The 20,060-nt window shown below is 42.0% G+C and overlaps 1 protein-coding gene across 1 annotated transcript in view; it reads right to left on the bottom strand.

Annotated features, from left to right (window-relative positions):
- Positions 1–16,839, bottom strand: part of TMPRSS7 (transmembrane serine protease 7) — a 31,126-nt gene extending 14,287 nt beyond the window's left edge. Inside the window, exons 1-8 of the mRNA XM_054163661.1 lie at positions 16,647–16,839; positions 15,848–15,978; positions 12,901–12,968; positions 11,251–11,444; positions 9,445–9,483; positions 2,726–2,954; positions 1,466–1,596; positions 140–252 (exon numbers count right to left, since the gene is read on the bottom strand). Coding sequence (XP_054019636.1) covers positions 140–252; positions 1,466–1,596; positions 2,726–2,954; positions 9,445–9,483; positions 11,251–11,444; positions 12,901–12,968; positions 15,848–15,978; positions 16,647–16,824 — 1,083 coding nt within the window. The 5' untranslated portion in view covers positions 16,825–16,839. The remainder of the gene's footprint in view (positions 1–139; positions 253–1,465; positions 1,597–2,725; positions 2,955–9,444; positions 9,484–11,250; positions 11,445–12,900; positions 12,969–15,847; positions 15,979–16,646) is intronic.
- Between the last annotated feature and the right edge of the window lie 3,221 nt (positions 16,840–20,060).

Here is a 20,060-nt window from a genome sequence, read left to right on the forward strand (position 1 = left end):
CTGGCTGTTCAGCGGTGTCATTTCTCTGAACTGCCACATACATAAGGTGCAGGATGCTCCCTACTCAGTCGTTTCTGCTATACTTAAAGGCTCTGTGTACCCCAAACATGCAACAGAGCCTAAAAGGGATTCATGTTACCTGAAAGTTCCATACACAAATACATTTTGGAGGATAATAGCTTGGATAATAGGGACTTGTGATTGTCCCTTCATAGCCAATTTTCTCTTTTGTCACTATTGTTTTTCCACACTCTAGGGAAAAAAAAAAAGGGGAAAAAATAAAGGTAAGCATTCACATTAACAAGAAGTCTTCCACTGCAAAACAGAGCATTGTAGGAATGATATTTATTTGGTTCAAGTTGAAAAAAGCACCCTCCTCAGTGATGCAGACAGACAATGGTTGTCAAAGTCCAGGAAAGCTTGCTGGGCTCTTCAGGACAAAGACAAAACATTGTGAACTTTTTATTGCAGCTCTGCAAACAAGACTCGGTGAACGGGCTGCACACCAATACAGATGCACTGCAGCAGCAGAGTACCTCTTCTCTTAAAATGTTGCCAGTTTAGAAGAGAAACGAATGATTCAGTAATCTAATTAGCTTCCAGGAAGCCAAAACCTTCTTTAATGACTACTCAGTGGATTGAGGGAATTTGTTAAAATAATAATAAAAAACCCCCAAACACACACACAAAGCCATCAAAGAAAACTCAGCTCTGAATTTAAACCAACCAACCAACAACACCAGCCCTGAATGTAAAGTTACTTATGATGGCAAGTTTGTCACATGCTTTTATGATGGTATTTTAATGCTTAATTACTCTCAAAATTAGAACTATGCAACATCTTGCTGAGCAGCTTCAATTTTCTTGCATTGGATTGCATTAGATTTTTCCCATTATGTTCCTTCTACTATTTGTGATTATGTTCTAACCACTTCTTAAAGCAATAAAAAGCAAATGATGGATTTGACACATAAACATAACTGATTCCTTTGTGTTAATGAGGAGGCAAAGACCAAACAAAATCGCAGACAAAGGGACTAAGGTTATTTCCACCTTAGTATCATAACTAAGTCCAAAATCAGGAGAGAGGCCAACGGAGTGCTACACCTGGCATAACAACTCCATCTACTGGCATATTGCAGTCCTGATCACTGAACTCAGTGCTAGTTTTAGCTTTCTCCCTTCAGATTTCACTTCAGAATAGCTAATTGGCACAGATTAAATCACTCCAGAGAAAGGCAGGCACTCAGTAATTCAGAGAAGATGAAGGAGAGAGACAAGTTTGTAGGGGAAAAAAACCAAAACTAACAAACAACAACAAACCCAGCAAACAAACAACACCAAAAACCACCAAACCCGAAAGCCTAAGGTACAGAAGTCATTTATCTGTAGTCAGGGACATGACAGCCATGTTGGGATCTTAGACAGAAACACTGCAATAAAAACATTTCCAAAGATGACATACTTTCTTGTGTAATAATCTCAAAAAAGCCATGGAATTCCTTATGCTCCTTTATTTGTGCTGCCTTAAACATTACCAGCATGAGATTGCTTGTGGACACAAGGGACATCATTGAATCAGCTGGTTCACAAGCTCTGAGGGGGAAGAAAGGAGAGTACATATGTAAAGGATAGTAAAAAGCCAAACAAACAAAATAGCTAAAACAAAAACCCAGCACTCATTCTGTGCATAAATTTTTCCCTGCTGCAGAGCCTACCTGATTCAGAGTCTGGTGAAAACTCCATACTCTTAAACACAAAAGTACCTGATGTAAGACCAATTAGAAATGCAGCTTCACACCAAAAAAAGAGAAGAAAATGGAAACATGAAAAGTAAGATGGAATAGTTAGATCTAGAAGAAAATACTAACTTTCAGCCTTCACTCCAAACAAAAATGAATGAAATCAATAGTAAAGAAAGGCTTGTAGAAAGAGAACATCTATTTCATTAGGTCAACACATTTAGCTTGGGGAGTGGGAAAGACAATGAAGCTATTCTTCCAAGTCAGAAATTAAGAACCTGAACAACTAGTCCAATTAAGAAAAAAAAAGTTACTTTCCATATGCATTCCCCAGCAGATCTCACCAGTCCTATGTAGACACCAACAAGCAAATGAACACCATCTGCTGGTTTATAACCAAGTCCGTGAGTGATCCAGGTTACTCTCAAACAGGATTGAAAAGTCAATGCGGTTTTTTTCAAGGTTTATACACACACTGAGGGGCCTGAGCAAGGGATTTAATGCTAACTCCTGCTTGATGGAGGTGCTGTCTTCACATTTTAGTATTACAGAGCTTAACAGACTAGGGATTTAAAAAAAAAAAATCCCCCAAGAAGCCTACTGAATCATTAAAAATGTGAGAGGGGAAACCCATTAGATAAGCCTCCAAACGATCCACAGAGAGCAGCTCAGAAAAGAGCTGAACTGGGGAGTGGCAACAAGTATCCAAAGAATCATGAGACTTCATTTTACAACTTCAGTTTTCACATGAAGAACAATAATCTTCATATGGAGGAAGAGTTTGCTTAGGGAAGGAAATGTTGACATTTTCTTTTTAGTAGCATGTCTTCCTGATATAAACCAGGAAAGTCTGTTCTGTTCTGTGTAGGTGTTGTAAACATAATACATGAAGATTCAAGCATTTTTAACAAATCAAAAAGGCAGTTGGAAATTCTACAGGGAAAAAAAAAGTCAGTTCATTCCCAACAAAATTTTATACTCACCGGTACAATATCTTATGTTTGATTGGCATCAGAGAGTCATAAATCGCTAGGGAGTCAGTGATGCAGTTGTCTGCTTCAATCTGAAGGGATGCTATGGAAAGACGAACAAGATGGCCCACTGATGCAGTCAGCTTAAAATAGCAGATCGTCTCCACTGAGGTTGCATGAATATCCAGAGGAAAGCGCTGGTGTAGGCGATCAGCGTACAGATCATACACACAATTTGTTCCTGTGGAAAATGCCATGTTTCAACACTGGACGTGCACTACAAAATGGTTAAACCTTCATGAAATACAAAGTAAAACTCCTAAAAAATAGATTTACATCAAAGCGGCACATGAGTTGCAAGCTAAATGTGAAATGAAACTGCACCGCTGCTGCTTGCATTTTAGTTACAAGGCCGTGGCCAATCTGTTTGTAAAACTACAGAATAAATAAGTAAGCCCCTTTTGCATATTTGCACAGAAGCACTGCCATCCTGTACAAGAGGAACTCACAGGTAACAAAAATCTGTAGGGCCCTCAGAGGATAAAATAGTTAAACCAAATTGTCATTCAGTAGGACATGTTCATCAAGGCAGAAATCAACTGCACATCCCCATAGATATTAGGCTTATAATAAATAGAATAAATAAATCACAAGTCACGCTGTGCTTATGTCATTTGTGTGTTTAAACTTTTCTTTTTCTTGCTCTAGGACTTTTAGGTTACTGTTAAAACAGCAGGCTTCTCCAGGTTCTGTCATGAGGCAAGCTGTAAGTGCCACCAGGAAATTCAGATTTGTTGGGACAGTTCTTGTTCAACACCCTGCTCAAAGCAGGGTTAAAATTCATTCAGATCAGGAGTTGGTCGTGCCAAGTGCAGTGTAAGACACACAATTACCTTCAAATATAAACAATTTAGTTTATCCTAAACACATGTCCAAAAAAGTCCCCAAAAAAGAGCAATGTCACAATGTAGAGAAGATCACCTATTTGCATGCTAAGCTGGAACACTTGTTCATTCCTGGGCAAGCCTGTTTTATCAATCATGTTACATAAAGTCATCCTTTCAAGTCAAAATTGCAGCTCCCATTGAGCAAAAAACTTAGGATTTTTATTTTTTGTTTGTTTGGTCATATCTAGAACTCAAACCAGCTCTCTGAAATCACCTTTCAGAGGAAAATGTAAGTCGGGAGAGAAAGAGAAATAAATATTTGCATTATCTTCTGCCCATTAAAAAAAAAAAAAAAAGCCATTTTTCTGAAATAGTTACTATTGTGGCCCACTAAGTAAAGCACTGGAAGTCCAAATATTGCCTCAAATTAAATGATAGCCTTTTAACCAGTGTTTAAAGACAGGAAATAGCAGGATGTGTCTGTGACCGTTTGAGGCTGTGCCTTTAAGAAAAGGGACAGTACTGGGACACTGGCTAAATGTTTTCGGTACTAGAACAAAAACATTCTGATATTCTAAACGAATTTCATTGGTGGATGGACAAAATGCAACTTTAAATTGTAGGGCAGTTGGAATTTTTTCTCAGTTTGGTTTGGGAGTTTGGAGTTTGGGTTTCAGCCTGTTCTCCCTGCCTGCTTCTCCACGAACTGCTGGAGCTGGCCTTGAGATAAGCAAAAACTAATCCTGCACGGGCTTTTGAAGCTTACTAACAACTCTTTCCCTTAATAACTTGCCTTTCTCTCTCTCTAACCCCTTTTTGGGGAGAAAGGGAGGTAGGGGGGGAGAGAGGGGGTTACACTCACAAGTCCATGGGACGGGATGGGATCCATCCTAGGGTGCTGAGAGAGCTGGCAGGTGAGCTGGCCAAGCCGCTCTCCATCATTTTCCTCCAGTCCTGGCTCACTGGAGAGGTCCCAGGTGACTGAAACTGGCCAAGGTGGTCCCCATCCACAAGAAGGGAAGGATGGAGGAACCTGGAAACTCCAGGCCTGGCAGCCTGACCTCAGTGCCAGGGAAAGTGATGGAGCAGATTATCCTGGAGGCAATAACTGCACCTGAAGGATGGCCAAGGGCTCAGGTCCAGCCAACATGGATTTAGGAAGGGCAGGTCCTGCCTCTCCAACCTGATCTCCTATGATCAGGTGACCCGCCTGGTGGATGTGGGGAGGCTGTGGATGTGGTCTGCCTGGACTTCAGCAAGGCCTTTGACACCGTCCCCCACAGCAAACTGCTGGCTAAGCTGTCAGCCTCTGGCTTGGACAGCAGCACTCTGTGCTGGGTTAGGAACTGGCTGGAGGCTGAGCCCAGAGAGTGGTGGTGAATGGTGCCACAGCCAGCTGGCAGCCAGGCACCAGTGGTGTGCCCCAGGGATCAGTACTGGGCCCCATCCTCTTTAATTTCTTCATTGATGATCTGGATGAAGGGGTTGAGTCAGTCATCAGCAAGTTTGCAGATGACACCAAGTTGGGAGCAGAGGTTGGTCAGTTAGAGAGCAGAAAGGCTCTGCAGAGGGACCTCGACCGACTGGACAGATGGGCAGAGTCCAACAGGATGGCATTTAACAAGTCCACGTGCCAGGTGCTGCACTTTGGCCATGGCAACCCCATGCAGAGCTACAGGCTGGGGTCAGAGTGGCTGAGAGCTGCCAAACAGAGAGGGACCTGGGGGTGCTGATTGACACACGCCTAAACATGAGCCAGCAGTGTGCCCAGGTGGCCAAGAGGGCCAATGGCATCCTGGCCTGTATTAGGAATAGTGTGGCCAGCAGCAGCAGGGAGGTCATTGTGCCCCTGGACTCTGCATTGGTTAGGCCACACCTTGAGTACTGTGTCCAGTTCTGGGCCCCTCAGTTTAGGAAGGACATTGAGACACTTGAATATGTCCAGAGAAGGGCAACGAGGCTGGGGAGAGGCCTTGAGCACAGCCCTGTGAGGAGAGGCTGAGGGAGCTGGGGTTGCTTAGCCTGGAGAAGAGAAGGATCAGGGGTGACCTCATTGCCCTCTACAACTACCTGAAAGGTGGTTGTAGACAGGAGGGGGTTGGTCTCTTCTCCCAGGCAACCAGCACCAGAACAAGGGGACACAGTCTCAAGCTGTGCCAGGGGAGGTTTAGACTCGAAGTGAGGAGAAAGTTCTTCACTGAGCGAGTCGTTCGTCATTGGGATGTGCTGCCCAGGGAGGTGGTGGAGTCACCGTCCCTGGAGGTGTTCAAGAGGAGATTGGACGTGGCACTTGGTGCCATGGTCTAGTTGTGAGGTCTATGGAGACAGGTTGGACTTGATGATCCTTGGGGTCTCTTCCAACCTTAGTTATACTGTGAGACTGTGATACTGTGTGATACAGGGAGGGAATCCCTCCTCGGGGAGGGATTTTTGTTGTGTTATTTCTCTTTGCTGTCTATTTCTGTGTATATACTGTAAATACCTGTATATATTGTGTTATACATAATCTGCTTCCTATATATGCTTGTAAATATAGTCTGCTTTCTCCGACTGAGTTTAGCCGTGGTTTCTTACTCTGTGGGGGAGGGAGAGCTAGGCCCTCTCTCAACCTACCACAATGTCAGACTTTCATTTCTAAGTTACAGCCTTGAAACTAATGCTATGACTACTTGTGAACAATCTGTAGGGAATATTTTACCATTCCACTGAATTGCAGCTATAAAATGTAAAGCTTTGGTTGAGCTGTTATATTTCCTTCTTGTTCTTATCTCTTCCCAGTAACACTCTAATCATTATTTTCTCTTATTTACTCACCCTTAAAGTCAGCTTTGATTACACTCTTTAGAATTATGTGACAACCATTATTTCTACTAAGTAGTTAACAATGCAGCTGACCTAGAGCACGGTGCAGAGAATTCAGAGGTCTCTCCTTAACTAGAAGTAATGCAAACATACCAGCTTGAAATGAAAGCTGGGCACAGTATTTACCTAGACTGACCTTAGCCAGATAGAGTATCACAGTACAGTACATTCAAGGTTGGAAGGGATCTCCAGAGATCATCAGGCCCAACCCCTTGCCAAAGCACTGTCACCTAAGGTAGTCTGCACAGGAATGTATCCAGACAGGATTTGAATGTGTCCAGAGAAGAAGACTTCACAACCTCTCTGGGCAGCCTGCTCCAGTGCTGTGTCACTCTCACTGTGAAGAAGTTTCTCCTCATGTTGAGGTAAAATCTTCTATGTTCAAGCTTGTACCCATTGTTGTTTGCCATTTTATTGCACACCACCAAAAAGAGATTGGCCACATCCACTTGACACCCACCCCTCAGATATTTATACACATTGATAAGATCCCCTCTCAGTCTTCTCAAGACTAAATAACCCCAGGTTTCTTAGTCTCTCTTCATAGGGAAGATGCTCAAATCCCTTAATCATCCTCATGGCTCTTTGTTGGATTCTCTCTATCAGGTCCCTGTCTCTCTTGAACTGGAGATCCCAGTATTCCAGGTGTGGTCTCACTAAGGCAGAGTAGAGGGGGAGAAGACCCTCCCCAGACTGGCTGGGCACACATTTCGTGATGCACCCCAGGATACCATTGGCTCTCTTGGCCACAAGGGCACATTGTGGTCCCATGGAGTCTGCTAGGACTCCAAGGTCTTTCTCTATAGAGCTGCTTTCCAGCAGGGCAGCCCCTAACCTGTACTGGTGCCTGCTGTTACTCCAGGACCCTGCATTTATCCTTATTGAACTTCATGAGGTTTGCCTGCACCCAGCTCTCCACTATGTCCAGATCTCGTCGGATGGCAGCACAGCCTGACAGGGTGTCAGCCACCACACCCCGGGCCACCAGTCTTGTATCATCAGTGAACTTTCTGAGGGTACGCTCGATCCCCTCATCCAGGTTGCCAACAAAGATACTCACCAAATGTGGCCCAGTACTGATCCCTGGGGAACACCACTGCCCGCAGGCCTCCAAGTTGACTCCATGCCACTGATGACAACCCTCTGAACTCTGTTGTAGAGCCAGTTTTCAATCCACCTCATGGACCAATCATCTGTGCCATATTTCTAGGAGGATGTTATGGGAGCCAGTATAAAAAGCCTTACTGAAGTCAAGGGATATGGCATCCACTGCTTTTCTACCCATTTGGTCACGGTTTCATAGAAGGCGATGGCAATGCAAGTCATATGCATCAGATGAATATATACAAGTACCTTCTTCACCCCATGCTTTTACATATTGTACAGGTTTATACTTGAACTAATAACTAGGTCAACATAACTCCATTGTTCTCAAGATATAAGCAAGCAATGCACCTTCTCTATATGATACTGCATTAACATTTCCACTTCTGCACCATATTCTGTAGTCCTAAGCATACACACTCAAGGGATCATAACAAAAGAAACTGCACCAATGTAAGACTTCTCGACTCCTTTGTTGCAACATCACTGCATAGCAGCACTGCAATTACAGACACCAGCTGCCTACATTAAGTTTGTGAACACTCTCTAGAGGCGGGCCATCCTTCCTGCATCCTGTTGTCCAGCAGTTTAATACTTGCCCCCTTTCTGTGAAAGTTATCATAAAAGTTGTAAAAAAGCCTCAGCATCAATATTTATGTTGCACTCTGTTTATTTTCTTCTCTTTTAGCAACTGCACTCTGGAATATGTTGAAACGCCAGAGCTGACTCTACTAATTCTTATTCCCTGGAACACTGAACTCAGAGTTTACATTGTTATGCAAGTAAGCACCAATATACAAAATTATTTCATGTAATTAATGCAAGGAGATTACCATACCATAGCAACTGAATCAGTACAGTGTTTGAGGAAATGAATGCTGCAGCAAGCTTTGAGTTTTGAGTTTGGCCTCTTTTAATGCAGTTGCATTACAAACAATGGCCCAGAGTCAGTGACCCAAAGCCTATCTGTGCACACCAGTCCCAGAGAGCTTGACTTGGCTTGCACTGACAAAAGTAATTGTTGAATTCTAAGGAAATATGCAAGCTGAAACCTTAGAATATAAACCTTAGAATATAATTGTTGAAATAGTTCAAGATAATATTTCAGAAAAGACAACTACAGGTATGGAAAGGAATAAAACCCTTGAAAAACTAAAGGGTGCAACGTCACAAGGTGATAAGCCTGTGTCAAGAAAGAAGGGAGGTCAAGACATCCCTACCTGCTAGCCCAGCAGAAACTTATCAGGTGTCTGCATCAACAGTGATTGCCTAACCTTAGTAGAACACATTTTCTAGGTGTCTCCTCGATGTACTAGTGAACACAGACACACTATGCTTTTAATATGTTTGCAAAGTCTCTGCATGCTGTCAAGGAACCCTAGTGGGAGGTTTACAACATGAAACTAGGCAGGTATATAAATAGTATAGCCATAACCCTAGCAAAACTGAACTGATTAAAGTAGGTTCTGTTAGGCAATTCATTTAAAAGAAAAGCTCATCATCAGCCTTGGAGAAAAGGGAGTAAAGGATGATAAAAGATGGACAAATACATTGCAAATTTTTATCTGAAAAGGTAATAAATAGATTTAAGGTTGGTTTAGAAAGCTTAATCTTTGACACAGACTGAATAGCAAACACCTAGATGACTGAGTTTATTTCCTAACATGCCATCAGGTACCTCCGAAAACTTACCAGTCAGACCGAAGGCAGATAGGTTCTCTGTCTGTTGCATGAAAGATTCATGGTCACTTTCCTAGCAACTCAAGACATAAACATCAAGGCTGGACTTAACCTTCTTAACAACTGAGTATAAGACATTAACTAAAGGCTTTATTCTCCACTTCTGCTCTGCCAGGAAGCTGCCCAGTGGTGAATTACCTGTTCCTGTTGTCGACCAATAATCTGACCGAAGACCTGCTGCACAGAAAAAAAAGTGGTGTCAGTCTTCTCACTTGATCAACATCCAGAATTCAGACTTTAATCATATATCATTAATAATAACACTAAGAACACAGGTTAAAATTGCTGTCTTAACAAGGGAGAGTGCCCAATTCCTCTTTATTTCTGAAAATTCTGCAAGCAGCTTTAGAGATACCATGTCCCCAGGCATTTTAATGTCTGAAGCAAGAAGAGACTGCATGTCAGTTGTGAAATTCAATTGAGAGACTGAGTCAGACGTCATGTTTACATCTTCGACCACACTTTCTCGGCTTTCAGTGGGCTAGTTTTTCAAAGGAAGTTCATTCTGTCCTTTGCTCATGGAGCTGAAAAGTCATAGAATATTTTGCAGCTAATTACATTAAACTGGCAATTGCATCTGACATCTCTAATTTCTTCCCCAAATAGAAATAGCACAAGAGTTGTTGAATGGTCATCTTATAATCTGCATTTTAATGTTAAATGTTAATGTTAACGTTAATGTTAACGTTAATGTTAATGTTAATGCTAATGTTAATGTTCACAGCGCCGCCGGAGCCTCGGTGGGCTCGCGATAACCGGCCATCCCACCCCACGCGGGGCGGGGCCCGATGGGGAATGCCGCTCGTGGCATTTAACAAGTCCAAGTGCTGGGTGCTGCACTTTGGCCATGGCAACCCCATGCAGAGCTACAGGCTGGGGTCAGAGTGGCTGAGAGCTGCCAAACAGAGAGGGACCTGGGGGTGCTGATTGACACCCACCTAAACATGAGCCAGCAGTGTGCCCAGGTGGCCAAGAGGGCCAATGGCATCCTGGCCTGTATTAGGAACAGTGTGGCCAGCAGGAGCAGGGAGGTCATTGTGCCCTGTACTCTGCATTGGTTAGGCCACACCTTGAGTACTGTGTCCAGTTCTGGGCCCCTCAGGTTAAGAAGGACATCGAGACACTTGAAGGTGTCCAGAGAAGGGCAACAAGGCTGGGGAGGGGTCTGGAGCACAGCCCTGTGAGGAGAGGCTGAGGGAGCTGGGGTTGCTTAGCCTGGAGAAGAGAAGGATCAGGGGTGACCTCATTGCCCTCTACAACTACCTGAAAGGTGGTTGTAGACAGGAAGGGGTTGGTCTCTTCTCCCAGGCAACCAGCACCAGAACAAGGGGACACAGTCTCAAGCTGTGCCAGGGGAGGTTTAGACTCGAGGTGAGGAAAAAGTTCTTCACTGAGCGAGTCGTTCGTCATTGGGATGTGCTGCCCAGGGAGGTGGTGGAATCACCATCCCTGGAGGTGTTCAAGGGGAGATTGGACGTGGCACTTGGTGCCATGGTCTAGTTGTGAGGTCTGTTGGGACAGGTTGGACTTGATGATCCTTGGGGTCTCTTCCAACCTTAGTTATACTGTGGTACTGTGATACTGTTAAGGGGTGGCAAGCATGAATTTTCAATGGAGGAGCTAAAGCTACCTAGAAGGTGTCAGAGATCTCCTGAATTTGAACATAAGCACTCCAAGTAAAGGGCATTTTGCAATCCATGTTCACAGGGACACTTTGGCTTTCTTGGTTTTGATTTTCCTTTTACTTTGTGGGGGTTTTGTGTTTGTGGATGTTTTGTTTTGCTTTTCTTTGCTTTGTTCTGTTTTTCTCTCTAATAATTTTAGTGTTAGAAGATAAAGATGCTGGATGAAGACTTTGGGTTGTTCATACAAATTGGTATTCCAATACTAAAATGTTTGTTTAATGAAGGATCCTCAAGGATATGGCTATATGCTAGTACTAACCACTTAGTACAATGGAATCCATGTCAACTGCAAGGCCCTGAAGGGTTCCCACTGAGGTTCTGTTAATGATACTTGTCTGAATGGAATCCTTTAAAATGGCAGCCACACAATCCTCACACAGCACTTGGTGTTTTGCCTGTGGTACCACAAATATGATCCAGAAATGAATAAGGAGGCCTCCATTGTTGTTGTTACTGAAATGCAAAGGTCCAACAGATTATTATCACATTGAATGTTTTCTGAAGGCTATAGACTCTTAACACAAGCTTCTAAAATACCAGTTTAGAATGGTATGAATTATTTCCCTCTTGTTACTATGACACACCAAATGTATTTTTTTCATCTCAAAAAAAGCCAAACAACACTAGAGTCCAAGCTTCTGATTTCCTGAGGATTCCTGATTGTTGAGATCTATGGAAATCACATCTGCTTGAATTAAAGCTGGGTTATATCCAAAATAGAACTGCTAGAATTACCACTCCCAGAAATGCAGAACTCAGCATTGCTATACTTCTCACCATGTACCATGCAATGCAGTGTATAAGAAACAATTCCTAGACCATTTTTAGGCCATAGGTAGTCAACCCAGTCTTTACCTCCAAATGGGGAAAAGAGCCATTAAATCAAATATAACCCTGAAATTCCCATTCAGGAACCAAAACTGGAAACAACTAATCCTCTAACAATAACTGCATACATAGTATTAGAGTAAGTGTACTTATTGCAGTATACAGATTCTTTTTGCCTCCTCTCACTAGTTGTATGCAGTAATATTGGTTATAAAATAAGTATGACTTAAAAATCAGGATGACTTAATAATAATCTAACAGCATGTTGACATGGTTAAAACTGTGACACCTCTGTGTGAAAGAGTCACCAAAACTCTTTTAGGGACATTATTTCTCTTTACCTGTCAGACTAGAACTGCTTATATGACTTTATTTTGCCCCTATTGTTGTGAAATTAATTGGCATTGGTTATAAACATATTTTGCTATCAGTACAAGTAAACAGCAATGATTAAATCACAACTACTAAAACCAGGTTTCTTTAGTCAGCTCATAGAATCATAAAACCATCAGGTTGGAAGGGACACTCAAAGGTCACCTTGTCCAATCCCCCTTTCTCCTCCCACTCCCTCTCCCCCAAGCTGAGCAGAGACATCTTTAACTAGATCATGTTGCTCAGGGCTCTATAAGGTTTGATGCTGACCATCTCTTTGTTCCAATATTTTCCTCACTGTAAAGAACTTCCTCCTAATAGCCAATCTAAATCTACCCTGCTCTAGTTTAAAACCCTTGCCACTTATCCTATTGCTGCATGCCTTTCTAAACAGTCCCTCCCCATCCTTCCAGTAGGTCACCTTATGGTATATTAATGACTCTACAAGGTCTCCCCCAGAGCCTTTTCTTCTCCAGCCTTGAAAAAAAAAACCAACCAACTCTCCCAGCCTGTCTTCAAAGGACAGGCCCTCTGATCATCTCTGTAGCCATACTCTGGACCTGTTCCAGCAGGTCCATGGCCTTTCTGTGGTGAGGACTCCAGATCTGGTCACAGTAGTCAAGGTGTGGTCGCACCAAAACAGAGCAGAATGTCTCATTACGTGACATTCCTCTCAGCAGAAATGCAATTACATTAAGCATCATTTTACCTGACTTCAGAAACTGTAGACTGCTTATAAAATTTGGAGAAAGAGGAGGTTGTGTAGACTACGTTAATCTGAAATAGAAAGTATTAAGATTGAGTATTCCTAAAAAACAAACAAACAAACAACAAAACCCCAAAACCCCAACCACTGCCAATAACAAAACCAACCAACGAAAACAAAGCAGTCATAACTAGAGATGTCATCTGCCTAGGCTTTCCTAGGAAGATTCTCAAGCTAGTCAGAGCAGCAAACATGAACAGGTCTGTAAGCAGTCTGATGTTCCCTCCTGCCCAGGGCCAGCTGACATGCACAACACCTTTCCAAAAACACCCAAAAGAGTTCTGAAAAGGATACACATTCTTTGCACAACAGATTCCAAATACAGAGGGTTTCTTTCTGCTCATTCTGAAATTTATAGCTAGTCTTTAGGAAATGAGTTTGTGCTCTTAACATTTTGTGTGTTGCCAGTTACCAGAATTAAAGCTTTTTCCCCACAGAATCACAGGAAGACAGAGGTGTCTTCCTCAAAGCAGGGTGAACAACACCAGAAGACTTCACAGACTCTCTGGACAACCATTTCATTGTTTAATCACCTTCAGAGTTAAATTTTTTTCCCCTAGTGTTTCTGTGGAATTTCTTGATTCAGTTTGTGCCCATTTTCTAACAGCTTAGTATTAATATATTTCTTTTTAATACACACAATGTAAAATAGGTGGAGAAGAAAAGCTCTGTGCAGCCGTTTCATGCTATAGGGAAATCAAGCTCCCGATTCCACCAGTTCTTTGGATACGTGTGATAATATCACTGTAACAATAACCTCCCTACCTCTTGTTAAAAGAAACACCATCAAAAAAACATTTCTAAAGCCACAAGGAGGCATGCACCTCATCCTGCTGCTTAATGGTAAAAATTAACAGATTATTTTGAAGGATGTAAAAAATCACATTAATATTATTCTCTAATTTTGAGTGTTTGACACAGAGTTTAAACAATTATTTTAAGGGCCAGCATCAAGTGAATGGAGCTCCATCTGCTTAGGCTTCGAAGTATTTTATATATTGCTGTTACTACTGAAGGGGCAAGGAGCCTATCTTCAGAGGTTTTTCTACTACCACTCTCGGGAACTCTGAGGCATCAGCCATGAATAAAAGGATTTCATGGAGAAAAAGGAACAAACTCCTGCCTACTTCGACCTCCTATTAGTAATTTTATTCAACAGTCACATCACCAAGTGATATAATTTTATATCAAGCTGATAGGCTGGAAATATGATAAAATATTCATGTTATTTAGTAAATGTCAAAAATTACTTTTCCAGGCCAATTTGATTCAGGTTTGTTTGCCCAGCCCATGATAGGTTAATTACACACAATAGGAGGCTAATAAACAGTAGAATAACAGTCTAGAACAATCAGAACTTGGAATGCAGAGGAACAAACTGGAGTCTCCCTATATGCACAAAACCAGACAGCAATGCTGTCTCAGGTGGTGAGACAAACCGCCTCAAGTTCACAACGGAGCTAACCAACAGCTATAGGCCTTAGGAATAACCAGGTAAGTTACTCACAAACTGCTGAGCTGTTAACTACCAAAACCTTTGCTGAATGAAGGATGTTCTGAGTTCCTAGTTATAGTCCAAAGGGCAATATCCAAAATTAGAGGAAGTGAGAGAGAGGGAGATGCTGCTGTGACGAAGATCTAGGCACTATGCTGCTAGGACAGAAGAACCAGTTGCCCTGAAGAGAGGAGCAAGTAGGTGCTTGTTGCCTTGTTGCAAAGGGCAGGGCCCAATGGCACATTAGCCATTCAAATCAATTCAAAATGTTTATGTGGCAAGCAAACAGCCCTCTCTCATGGCATCTGACACCTGCAAGTTGCCTCTCTAAACGGTGAGGTTTGGGGTCCAGTTTCCATCCCCTCCAGGCAGCCCTAACAGCGCCTGCCTATTGGCTTCTTGACCTCAAACCTGGACCCTGCAAAATGGGGGGGGAGAAGAAAGGGCAATGGCTCAAACAAGTTTAGCTGGTTTGTTAATGCCTCTTCCAGGACACCATGAAATGCAGGACAAAGAAAAAATCCCAAGCTATATTCAAGTAGGAGAATGCTGGCAATTCTCTCGCTACTATATGCAACAACATCAGGATGCTCTGAGACAAGAGAAGGACAGGCTCAGAAGACTACAGCTGCTGTTTTGGAGGATGGGGCTAGGAAAATAGAGCTGGAAAACAGGAACATAAATTGATTCTAAGACATTGTTGGGGGGTTTGTTTGTTTCTCAGTTTCCATACTATCAGTTACATCTTTATACAAGGCATTTCCCATAGTTAGTACTTTTTTCCTCCAGACATCAAATACTTTTGAAGTCCAATTCCCTTTTAACCAAGATCCTTATCCCTCACTGCCTACTGTAGAGCAGCCTTAACTGTTTACAACAAAGTGCTATTTCTGCTTTGACTGATGCAAGGGAATACCTAGCATCAGAAGGAAATGGAAATATGTTCAAAAGCTCTAGGGTAATTATAGATGCTTGAAAGTGGAAGTCTGCCAGCAAAAAAACAATTTAAATGCAAAAGTTTAATATCTCAAAAGCAGCAATTAATTTCTGAAGGGATTTTGTAGTGATCTATTCATAGAGCCAGATGTGTGGGGTGGAAATACATAAAATTTTAGTAACTACAAAAGTCAAACAGACCTTTTCAAAACTCGGTTTCTGATTAGCAAGCTGAAACCAGTCAGTTCCTTCCTTCTCCAGATAGCCGTCCTTTGTACATAGTCTTTTAGAGAGGAAAAAGAAAGAAGGAAAAAACCCAACAACAAACATAAAAAAAACCCCAACAACTAAAAAAGGCAGAAAAAACAGAACACCACAACAGACTCCATGACACCCAAAATCACAGCTCTTCTTCACAGCTCAGATCTTTTTGCTAGCCAAGCTGCCCATGCATCTTACCACATGCTGCACATTCTGTGCCATGGATAGAAATTCTTTTGACTCCTTCTGCCTGTATTCTGGGACAAACTCTACGTTGGCAACACGTAACAGTCCAACAAAATACAATACATCTTTGTTTGCTGCCTGAACTGCAAGAAATAAAGATGACACTTACCATCCATTTTCTTTTTTTTTTAATAACTTCTAGACCAAATGAATATATTCAGCCAAAGAACACTAGTCTTCACAGCCAAAGCAATCAGTGAGTACCACAATGTGAAGGTTACTTGAGCACCTTTTCCCTACACATAAGGAAGGATACTAATGTACAAATGAACCAGCATAATGAAGGCAATATCAACATCCTGATACTGAAGCATCACGAAGGACTCTCAGGCAGAATTAGCATCAGGGGTCTAAAGGGGAGAACATAGCTTTTACCACCCAGTTGAAAACATCTGTATTTTTTTATCATTTAATTTCTTTAAATCTGCTTTATGTGAGAGACAAAGGACTTAGCAGACTTACCAGTGAAAACTTCTAAGCAGTCAAGCTAATTGAAGTGTCAGATCTGTACAATTAGCTAACACCTTAAAAATATTTTGCCTAACACTTAAGAAAAAAATCATGGCTCCTAAAGCCAGCAGATATCTCTTCTCTTATAATTACTTGTGAAGCCCTCAAAAAGACACCCAAAAGTCTTTCAAGTCCCATTTAAACAAGTTCCAATTTTAAAAACAGTCTTCAGGACAATTTCGGTCCTGAACCCAATTGAAAGTACTGTTTGGGACATTCACATGAGCTTTCTGCAACTCACCAAAGAAGAGCCACAGTAATGTCCAGGTTACAACTCCTAAAATAAATAGAACGAGGGTGAAGAGAATTATTCTGTTTTGAAAATTCCATATTAGCTTGACTTTCTTCTTCAGTTTCAGTTTGTCATGTTTTTTCCTTGACAGAATCCTCTCTACCAGCTTATCTTCTGCAGCTACCATTTGGACTGAGATGCTGGCTACCTAAAATAAGATGGAAGACAACAAAAACATGAAACATTTCCAAAGCAACTGAGCGATCAATGACTAGGACAGGTTCCTGCGTGTATCTGTCTGTCACTGCACATACACAATACAGCTTTGCAGCATTTAAAAACGTCAGCTTGAAACTAAGGTAATTTTCTTCAAGGAGCTCACAGATTAATACAGTCCCAATTGCATAAAGATTTTAAAATGCAGCTGTAGAATACCCCGCAGTAGCTATCCACTACTAACCATATAATCGACTGAAGTGCATGTCTGTCACAATCCAGTCGTGAATATCTTGGCGGGGGTTAAATCCCCTTGTTTTCCAACTCATTCTCAGGTATCAGAGAGGCTGGGGGCACCTGAGCTGAGTGCTGTCCATTTGGGTCTTGTGACTAGCTTTACATTCTCAAGAACAAAACTAAGACTCAAAATGGAGTCAAGCATAACCACTTGATTTAACCAGCAGCAGGTATAGCTACCGTCACAATGGTCCTGTTTGTAGGGAGCACTGCACTGCAACAGTGCCAGCAACAGGCAGTAGCAACAGGCAGCGGCAATGCACCAGCAGGGGTGGCAGGTGCGGGAACAGCGCCAGCAGCAAGCAGAAGGGACAGCAAGCAGGAACGGCAGCTCCTCGGGAGAAATGGCATCTTGCAGAGGAAACAGCTGCAACAGCTCCATAGTGCCACGTTGTGATGTCTTTCATAACCTCACCGTGTTGCTACAAATTACCATGACCCACCTACTCGGCAGTGGGACTCACTCCCAGTACTGCCGCTAGGAAGTCTCCAGGGTCTGGGCACAGGCACAGGAGACTAAGGTTAGGTTTCTTGTGTTGGTTACGAACGCATGTTGGTTTGTTTGTTTCGTAGCTATAGGAATGAAACTTTCATGGTTTAAAGTGGTCTCTGAGCAATGTTGAGACAAACATACACATTTTTCAATCCTCTACAATTACTGTACATTATCCCTCTTTAGACCAGAAGTAGACAATGTTGAATTACCTTGCACTGTCTGCAGCTGAGATGTATAGACAGAAGTACTGCAGAATGGCAGCTTTTCAACAACAGCTTGGTAGCATAACTTAACAAGGTGTCTCATGCCCCAAATCTTAGCTATGTTTATGGTACTTTGGTGCTGAAGCAGACAAACATTCAGCTCTTTATTCCTCCCTTTATAGGAACTAAGAAGGAAGGGTTATCATATTAAAATTACCCATCTTTATTCCAGTACTATGGTTTGTCATCTTCCTTCCAAGGAACCATTCAGCATATGCATACCTTCCAATTCATAGTCCAAATGACACTGCCACCCCCACCCTTCCCTGCCCCAGGAAAACCAAACCCAAACAACAAAACTAGAATTAGCCCTACACAAGTAAGCTCAACCCACGTATTCCTCAGAGAAAAAGACTCTACTTCCTTTCAAAATGAGGAGCAGAGGGTGTGTGATCCTCCTGCATGTCTAGCTTACTCTCCAATGTACCCTAGAGTGAACAGGAAGATCTCTTACCCAGGTATGAAATACTATGCAATCTGCATTTGCAGAAATATTGTGCACTTTCTGTAAATATATACATATATCTACAATTTGGTCTGTTCTAGGTTCATACCAGGCATTTCCTTCTGCATGAGACAGTCAGCACATTTAAGCATACAAGCACTGTCTATCAGTTGCTACAGGTACAGCAAAAGCTGCCTAAGGAAATTTCTGAGACTTCATAAAATTCTCTGTTGGACATAACCTGTGACTAATACTTTGTTGTGAGATCAGCTAGAGGTTCAATCACCTTTCCTCAAGTGAATGCATTGTTTAGTCCCTGCAGACATTCCTGGGTTACTCAGGGCATAGATTACCAAGTGCACTGAGTATGAAGACAGGCATTGTGATACCCGGCAGCACAAGAATTAGAACAATAAAAAACCCAAACCTTGAATATCCTACTTATATCACAACTACATAATGCTGTTAAAACCTAAAACCACCACACACTAATAAGGAACACCCAAAGAAAATTATCCCAAAACCCACAATGATTACAGTGGGAGGGAAGCTCTCAAGGGGCTGCCTTCTGAAGTTCTGGGTTCTACATGACTGGAGGTGTTGTCTTCCACCAAAGACAAAACAGGCTGAGACATAAAAGACCAGTGTCAGGATCCCAATATATACAAAGAAAAATTTTCTTTTGTTTGTTTATGTGTTTTAGGAATAAGTAGTTTTAAAGGCATTCTCAGGGTGGGTCTCCCCCACCTCACAGCTGATTTTATGCTGTTTGTGACCCAGGACCTACTCAGAGATACGGCATTTCTCACAACACCAGCTCATGGTGCACTCTGCTGAGGGACATACACCTCCACATACCAAAGAGTTTACAACCAGACCAGAACAGATGCACGGAGCATGACTTGGGTGGATGTGGCTCTTCCCTAGGCTCAATGGACACTCAGCCTCTGTACAGCTACAGAAGAGGCAGGCAGCAATGAGAAAGGCTACAATGAGCTGCCAGGCCATCTACCATAATTTCATTCTTTGAAGTTTCTCAGGAGGTTAACTGCAAGAGCATATGACCTGTTGTGAACTAAAAGGTAGGTATACAAGACTCATTTTTCAGCCCTACTCATATTTTACTTAAGGAGGGAGAAAACTGTGAAAGTCAGGAAGTACTTAGCTAAGAACTGCACTCCAAATATTCAATGTTGGATGCTGATTAATACAACAGCTACAAAAACTACGTGCTTGATACCCAGGAAATGCCAAGCATAATTACTTAAATTACATAATTAGTTTCCAGATAAAATTGCAATTTAGCTATCACCATATACTAAATTATTTAATTACTTTAATTTTTCATGACAATATTGATACAATAATCCCCTTCTGTATCTTCTTGGGGAAAATCAAAGCACTTAATCTACTTTAAAGTTGCCTTTCTTGCATATAAATTTATTTCTTTTTGGAGAGGCATGCTGGTTGTGAGGCCAAAAAAACCTTTTAGTATTGTCATACAACATTCCCACTACTTCAGTTGTCTGGAAATAGTTGTTACTAGCAAATCTGAAGATACATGTCCATTTTGCAGATTAAGTTATAAACCAGAAAATTATAACAGTGTTTAATACTTGAGAATTTGATCATAAGAGATTTAATATTGTCACAGAGTGTATGAACTCAAGAATGCTTAAGTCACCTACTTACACTTAGTTCATCTT

Source organism: Dryobates pubescens, chromosome 8 (assembly GCF_014839835.1).
Source record: "Dryobates pubescens isolate bDryPub1 chromosome 8, bDryPub1.pri, whole genome shotgun sequence".
In the NCBI taxonomy this organism is placed as follows: Eukaryota; Metazoa; Chordata; class Aves; order Piciformes; family Picidae; genus Dryobates; species Dryobates pubescens.